Source organism: Cucurbita moschata, unplaced genomic scaffold (assembly GCF_002738365.1).
Source record: "Cucurbita moschata cultivar Rifu unplaced genomic scaffold, Cmos_1.0 Cmo_Scf00013, whole genome shotgun sequence".
Classification (NCBI taxonomy): domain Eukaryota; kingdom Viridiplantae; phylum Streptophyta; class Magnoliopsida; order Cucurbitales; family Cucurbitaceae; genus Cucurbita; species Cucurbita moschata.
Genome location: NW_019268529.1, coordinates 3,130,527 through 3,137,177, shown reverse-complemented (window position 1 = coordinate 3,137,177; position 6,651 = coordinate 3,130,527). Strand labels below are relative to the sequence as shown.

The window sequence follows — 6,651 nt, the reverse complement described above, 5'->3', positions numbered from 1 at the left end:
AAAAAAAAAAAAAAAAAAAAAAAAAAAAAAAAAAAAAAAAAAAAAAGAAGAAGACTGTACATCTAGTTGGTATAGATGACAGACTATCGATTTTTTTTTAAAGTATTTTTTAGTCATTCTATGCTCGTGATTACTCTCATTCGGATGTGATCTCGATTTATTTATATACCCATTTTTTACTCGGGTGTCACATGCCAACCAATTTTCGAATTGGTTCGTCTCCGAACCACGTCATACTAGAAGAGGTATTACTCTAATACCAGGTTTGATACCATTCTCAAAAAAAGAATTGTCCAAAGAGCTCATTAGATGTAATCATATACGAACATTCCTCTTAATTAGGTCTATGTAAATATACGAAGATATCGTTAACTCAATATAATATATCTCAAATAAAGCTATCGATGGTTTAGAAAACTAACACGTTAATTATTTTAGGTCTCTGAATTCATGTAATCGGTCGAAATATCTTAAATTTTTTTCAAAATATTTTTAGTCTATTAGCCCTTGTGACCCTTCGGTTTCAATCTCATCCTTTCCTACTTTTACTTTTCATTTATGCCCTTTTCAAGTCGGATTTTTTTAAAGTACTTCATCATTTTGTAAGTAGTCGTTTTTTCAGTACAACAACGTATGAGAGCGAGAGATGCTAACTTTAAACCCCATGATGCCTAAACAGTTATTACGAGTGAATGATTCTTTTGTTCTATATCCCAAACAAACAACTTCCTAATCTGGAACAAATAAAGGAGAAATGAGAGCGGGGGAGAAAAATGACAACGGAAAATGGTCACGTCGTTAAAGTTTAATCAATCTGTTAACCACCGTGTCAGCATTTTTTAAGGTCAACTAGGAGCCAAACGATCATAGACTAAAATGTTCCTTTTGAAATTTCGTGGATCATATAGAAATTAACATCTAACATCATGAACCAAAAAGTATATTTTTAAATATCAAAACCGAACCACAATGGTAAATTTCTAACCCGTATCATCGTATTCGAACATTGTTTTTGACAATATACGAAGATACGAATTTCACAAACGAATGGAATTGGATAAACTATGAACAATTTTCCTCATGTTTTGCGGAAAGGGCACGACATTAAGCCCCACAGTTTTTGTGCCTATACAACTTTTTCCAAGTTAGATATTGAATTTTGCTCTTTCAGTCTATTTATCCATAACAAAAAGTCAAGAAGAACACAATAATGGATGAGGATAAAAAGAAAAACAAAGTAGAAGTCAAACCTTATCCGATTAACACTCTATCGATGACTCATCAACACCTGTGGATTGAAGAAATTATTTGAACTGACCTAAAATTTCGTGTCGGTTGAGGTTAGTGACTCGAATTACCTAATTTGGATTCACAACTCAACCTAACCCAATACTGGTGGGTTATTAGGTTGTATATTTAGTTCTTCCCGACATGTTTAGAACGAACGAAGCTCTACTAACCATGATTCCAAAACTTTCCAACTCACCATAGCTATATATCCTCCAAACAACGAGTCGTTGTAGTATAGTGATAAGTATTCCCATCTGTCACGCGGGTGACTCGGGTTTGATCCCCGGCAACGGCGTTTTCTTTTTCTCTTCTGCTAGATTTCTACATTCAGTTTCTTCAACTTTTTGAGTAAAAGAGTAGAGAGTTCATGGCTCAACAGATAAGAAAACCAACTTTTTAACTTTTCCATGTAGAGAAGAATGTACAGATGGGAGGCTAAAAGCACTGGAGTTTCAAAGTTCAACCACTCTTCAACTTCCTGCTTTGAGAAAAAAAAGCTGCATGGACTAAACAAGGATAATCTTCAACAACAGGGCGTTGTGTATTCAACGCACCTCGTTGTCATCAGTCTTTGAGAAAAACTTAAACATATTGGCATTGTAATGCACTGGATATGTTCCAGCTGGGCTTCCACGTTTTCCTGCAAAAATGGAGAACGTCATGACAGTGTCAGATATGAAATTGTCGGATCCATGATTGATGGGTAAACAAAAGGTAACATAGGAAGAAGGAGATAATTTCTGTTCTTCTATGCATGTGTAAACCAACGTTCATGTCACAGCTCAAATCTAGCCTAAATCTATCGCTATCAGATATTGTTCTCTTAAAAATTTTCTTTTTGGGATTCCTTCGAGGGTTTAAAACGCATCTACTATAGAGAGGGTTTAGCCCTACTCTGACTAGTGCTTCGTACCATCTGGTGATTGGCTCTGATATCATTTGTAACAGTCCAATCCCACCGTTAGCAGATATTGTCCGTTTTAGCCCATTACGTATCGCCGTCAGCCTCACGGCTTTAAAACGCATCTATTAGGGAGAGGTTTCCACACCCTTACAAGGAATGCTTCGTTCTCCTCTTCAACTGATGTGGGATCTCACAGTTCATCTACTCAAAGGCCAATAAACGTGGGTACTAGTTCATAATAGTAACCTCCAAAGGAAAATGAAGCTCACACTAAAAGTAATTTTAAAAGGGCATGAAAGTGAATCCCTCAAGCTCAAACATGTCCTCAATAAGCAATTTGGGCAATAACATTATTTTGAATAGTATCTCTTTTGTTTTAAAGAATTTCAACAATTTTCCACTACATGTAGAGGTTAAAGCTATAGTGTTTAAATTTTCCATTTAGAATCTCATGAAGCATGCATGTAAGAAAGGTAGCCAACCTTGAAAACTTCACATGACACAAGTCAAATTCAGAAAACGAATTACCTTGGATTCAAGTTTTTGTTGGAAAGTCATGGGCACGGAATATTGTAACTTTCAGCACAATGTCTTTTATATCAAGCAGTTCAAAAACACAAACATCTTCTTCTTTCAAATCGTTCTCCATGACAAAGTTAGCCCATCCCCTGGTTAGTTTGGTGCCAGGACCTTCACGAACACATCGAACACGCCATTGCTTTCCACTAGAAACCTGAAGCGTGATGTCGCCTGAGACCCCTTTCAGATACTTCTCAGAAAACTTGGACGGTATATGCTGTCAACAAAGGAACCCAGTTCATTTGTATCACCTGTTTCACAACACAGTTGAGAAGCACACAATGGAATGTCGAGCTAAAAGACTTACCAGATGGAATCCTCTGCGTACATAGGAATGTCTCATAACAATCCAGCAAAAAGGATTGCCAAACGCGAACTCCTCGACTCCGAAAGCCATCCTAGTAATTTTATGTGGGATGTTTCCACATTTTTTTTCGAATAATGGCTCATTGTAGTAGTCAACTACATTCAATTTTGTTATTAAGAACCAATTTATTTCTTAGAATCTGCAAATTAGTTGAACTGTGTGCATTTGTAGAACTTACTTGGTTCAACTTTTAACTTCTTTTTCTTGGCTCCTTCTTCTATTTCATTAGAGAATTGAAAGTCAAGATTCTCTCTAGCTTTTGCGAGCTCATCTCCATTGAACTGAATACCAATATCTCCATTTGACCTTAGAACTTGCAACTTATCTGAACCTTCGAGTGTATAATCAAAATCCTTTGGAGGATGCAGGTTCTGTGTTTCAAACCAATGCGTAAAGTTCTTAGTGCTAGCTTCATTGGAACTTCCATGGAATTTCTGCTGCTCTGAAGATTCACAAAAAGCCTTCTTGCCCGAAGAATGCGAAGGGTCCGGAGAACTGTAACCAAATATTTCAACTAATTTCTCACATTCAGCTTCTTTTCCAAGTGCAATTGGGCTTTGTTCACAGGAAGCATTTGAAGTATTGCATGAACCATTAGAAATAGAAGTCAGGTTGAACATGTAAAAGTTGAAAACGGAATTTCCTTCAAATCTGAACACCAAGAGTTGCCCAACTTGAATGCAATGGTGTCTGATAAATTCATGCCAGCCATCCTCAAACCACAAACTACGGCCATGTCTTTTTAATTCCAGAACCCATCGGTAACCATTAGGAACAACTAGAGTAACAAAATCAGAAAGATCATCTCCAAACTTCTTTGCAAATTTTTTCGGTATTTTCTGTGCATACATCAAATTAATCAGTTAAAATGTTACTAAAAACATAAAACATCTCAATCAACAGGAATTCAAACAAGGTGTAATAGCCCAATCCCACCGCTAGCAGATACTATCCTCTTTGGGTTTTGCCTTCAAGGACTTCCCCTAAAAAACGCGTCTACTAGCAAAAGGTTTCCACACCTTTATAAGGAATACTTTATTCTCCCTCCAACCAATATGGAATCTCACAATCCACCTCCCTTGGGGACCTAGCGTCCTCGCCGGCGCAGTGCCCGGTGTATGGCTCTGATACTATTTGTAGACGCGTTTTAAAACTTTGAGGGGAAGTCCAGAAGGGAAAACCCAAAGAGGACAATGTAACTGTGATGACTTGCAAAAGTGTTAATACCATTATCAGAGTCAAATTACTGAATGGATTGTTATAAGAAATGATAAAAGAAAAGATCATGGTTTTCTCACACCGTCCAAAACAAGTCAACAGCAAACAGCCTCCAAAATTCTTTGAAACCAGGAATTTCGACCTCTTTACTGAATTTCCATGGGAAGAATTGAAAAAGAGAACCAAAAAAAAAGAAGAAAAAACACTATCCTCCAGCAGTTGAACTTGTAACTCACACTCATTGAGTCACTGCTTAGTCAAATGAAGCTCAACAAGCCTGACAAGATATAGTGAAAAAAGGGGTCCTGGCAGTACATCAAGCTTCATGCACAGACATATTGAACAAGTGTATCACTAAATGGCAATTAGAAAAGTAAAGATCAATCAACACCAAGAAACTCAAGCTGCAAAGCCTAAATCATGTTCTCGGCCATTGATTCTCATTCATCAGCTTTCAATTTGTTTTGTACTGCTTTAACACACTCCCTCTATGCAGCAACAGAATTTGGCTTTGAATCACTCGCCCCTCTAATCCTCCAAAACAATCAAACGAAAACTACCACGAAAAATTGCACACTAAAATCAGCCAAGAACACAATCACAAAAAGGCGTTCTCCCTCAATTTCTTCACCATCAATGTGCAACATACAAGAAAAAGAAGCTTAGAAGATGAAAAATCAGTCTACATTCTCAAGACCAGAAATGATTCTGGTTTCAATTCATTTTACCATTCGCAGAAGAAAAATCAAAGCAAGATTCAAACAGAAACAAAACGAAATACAGGCGATAACAACAATGACTCATTACCAGCTTCTTGTCTTGAAGAATAGACGGCACTACTAGCTTATAGAAGAGGCCAGCCTTCCTAGATGGAGAGGTTTCATCGAACGATTGAGCCGCATGTTGCTCGTTTGACTCGGCCATGGCTGTTACAGAATTCTCCATGGAAACTTCAGCAGACCATTGATTCAATTTCCATTGATTTCTGGGAGAACTCTTTGTACCCAAAACCCCGCGCTCTGTCTGTACCAGAACAGAGAGAGAAATATGAAGTTTATATAATTCCAAAAAATGGACCTTTTTAATTTTTATTTACGAAAATAGACCATTTTTTAAATATAGTTTTGTAGATGAAATTACTTTTATGCCCTTATTCATTAAATGTTTTTTTTTTTTACTTTATTATAAATAAATTTGTTGTTCAAATTTATGAAAATTTACGTCATAATCTTTTCCATCGTAAAAGAAAAATGCTTCGGGTTAATGAAAATAGGTGAAAATTTTCATATTTCTTAGTTCAAATTCATATTTTTTAATCAAGTTGCATAATTTTTTGCCGAGTCTACCAAATCTCGACTGAGAAACGATTGAGACGATCGGGAAGCCACCAAGATTTAAGAATGTTTTGCATATGACTGTTTTAGCTATGAATTTAAGACGATCGGGAGTTGAGAGGGTTTGACATAGATATTAAAATTAAAAAATATTACAAATTTCAAAAAGTAAAAAACTAAAATGAAAATATTAGCAATGGAGGTCTTTAATTTTCTAGGTTTTAATTACCTTATTTTGCAAGATTATGATAATAAATTATGGAATAAAATTACCTTTTTGGTCTCCAAGTTTTTAAAATTAGGTGCGTTATTTAATTCCTGAGAAATAAGTTTTATTTATTTATTTTATTTCCTACAATAATGAAGTAACCTTTTATTAATTTTAATGATGACGTGGAAATTATAAAACAAAAATAATAAACATAATAATTAAAAAAAAACTTCTCTTATCCCATGGGTCGTTGGCGGATTGCCAACGATGGATCGACAATTGTCCGCTAGAGATAGCAAACTATGACTAACTCCTCTTTGACGGTGGAGATCTAAGACCAATGACCAAAAGTTCATTATTGGCAATCACCTCCTCTTTCGATTAGTGAACTGTCGGTATGGGAGCCAACAAACCTAATTCTCACCAGTCTTTAGTACTCAGTTGTCGGTTGTCAACGTTAGAGGTAGTTACTGGCCATCGATCATCGATGTCAAACATGGTCGATGGTCGGACTATCAATTGATTTTTGTGAGTCAATTTAGACATTTAATTTGAAAATCGTTCATATCTCAATCCTCATACATGCACGTACACTTCTTAAAAAATCTAGACCCTCAATTTAAAATTTGTTAATTACTTGAAACAAATAATCTAAGTTGATTAACCTTGTGATATTTTTCAAGTTCATAGTTGATGTTGTTTTTTTTTTTTTTTTTTTTTTTTTTTTTTTTTTTTTTTTTTTTTTTTT

At 35.6% G+C, this 6,651-nt stretch overlaps 1 protein-coding gene across 2 annotated transcripts; it reads right to left on the bottom strand.

Annotated features, from left to right (window-relative positions):
* Window positions 1-1,670: 1,670 nt before the first annotated feature.
* LOC111451289 (B3 domain-containing transcription factor VRN1-like) lies at window positions 1,671-5,382 on the bottom strand. 2 transcript variants are annotated; one of them, XR_002711955.1, is made up of 6 exons: window positions 5,166-5,382; window positions 3,319-3,979; window positions 3,081-3,235; window positions 2,723-2,990; window positions 1,845-1,930; window positions 1,671-1,787 (listed from the first exon to the last, which is right to left on the bottom strand). XR_002711955.1 is itself a non-coding variant. In XM_023091661.1 (5 exons), exons 1-4 carry the CDS (start codon window positions 5,301-5,303, stop codon window positions 2,730-2,732), a joined length of 1,215 nt encoding a protein of 404 aa, XP_022947429.1. In that variant the 5' UTR covers window positions 5,304-5,382; the 3' UTR covers window positions 1,671-1,930; window positions 2,723-2,729. The 2 variants fall into 2 exon arrangements, 1 of the variants encoding a protein (XP_022947429.1); XM_023091661.1 differs by having other exon boundaries at window positions 1,671-1,930.
* Between the last annotated feature and the right edge of the window lie 1,269 nt (window positions 5,383-6,651).

Excerpts from the sequence above, each read along its gene's own strand:
- LOC111451289 (XM_023091661.1), bottom strand. The coding sequence starts at position 5,303 with ATGGAGAATTCTGTAACAGCCATGGCCGAGTCAAACGAGCAACATGCG. Across the intron at positions 3,236-3,318 it reads GAAGTTAAAAGTTGAACCAA|TTGACTACTACAATGAGCCA; the intron begins GTAAGTTCTACA and ends AATTGAATGTAG. Across the intron at positions 2,991-3,080 it reads TACGCAGAGGATTCCATCTG|CATATACCGTCCAAGTTTTC; the intron begins GTAAGTCTTTTA and ends CTTTGTTGACAG.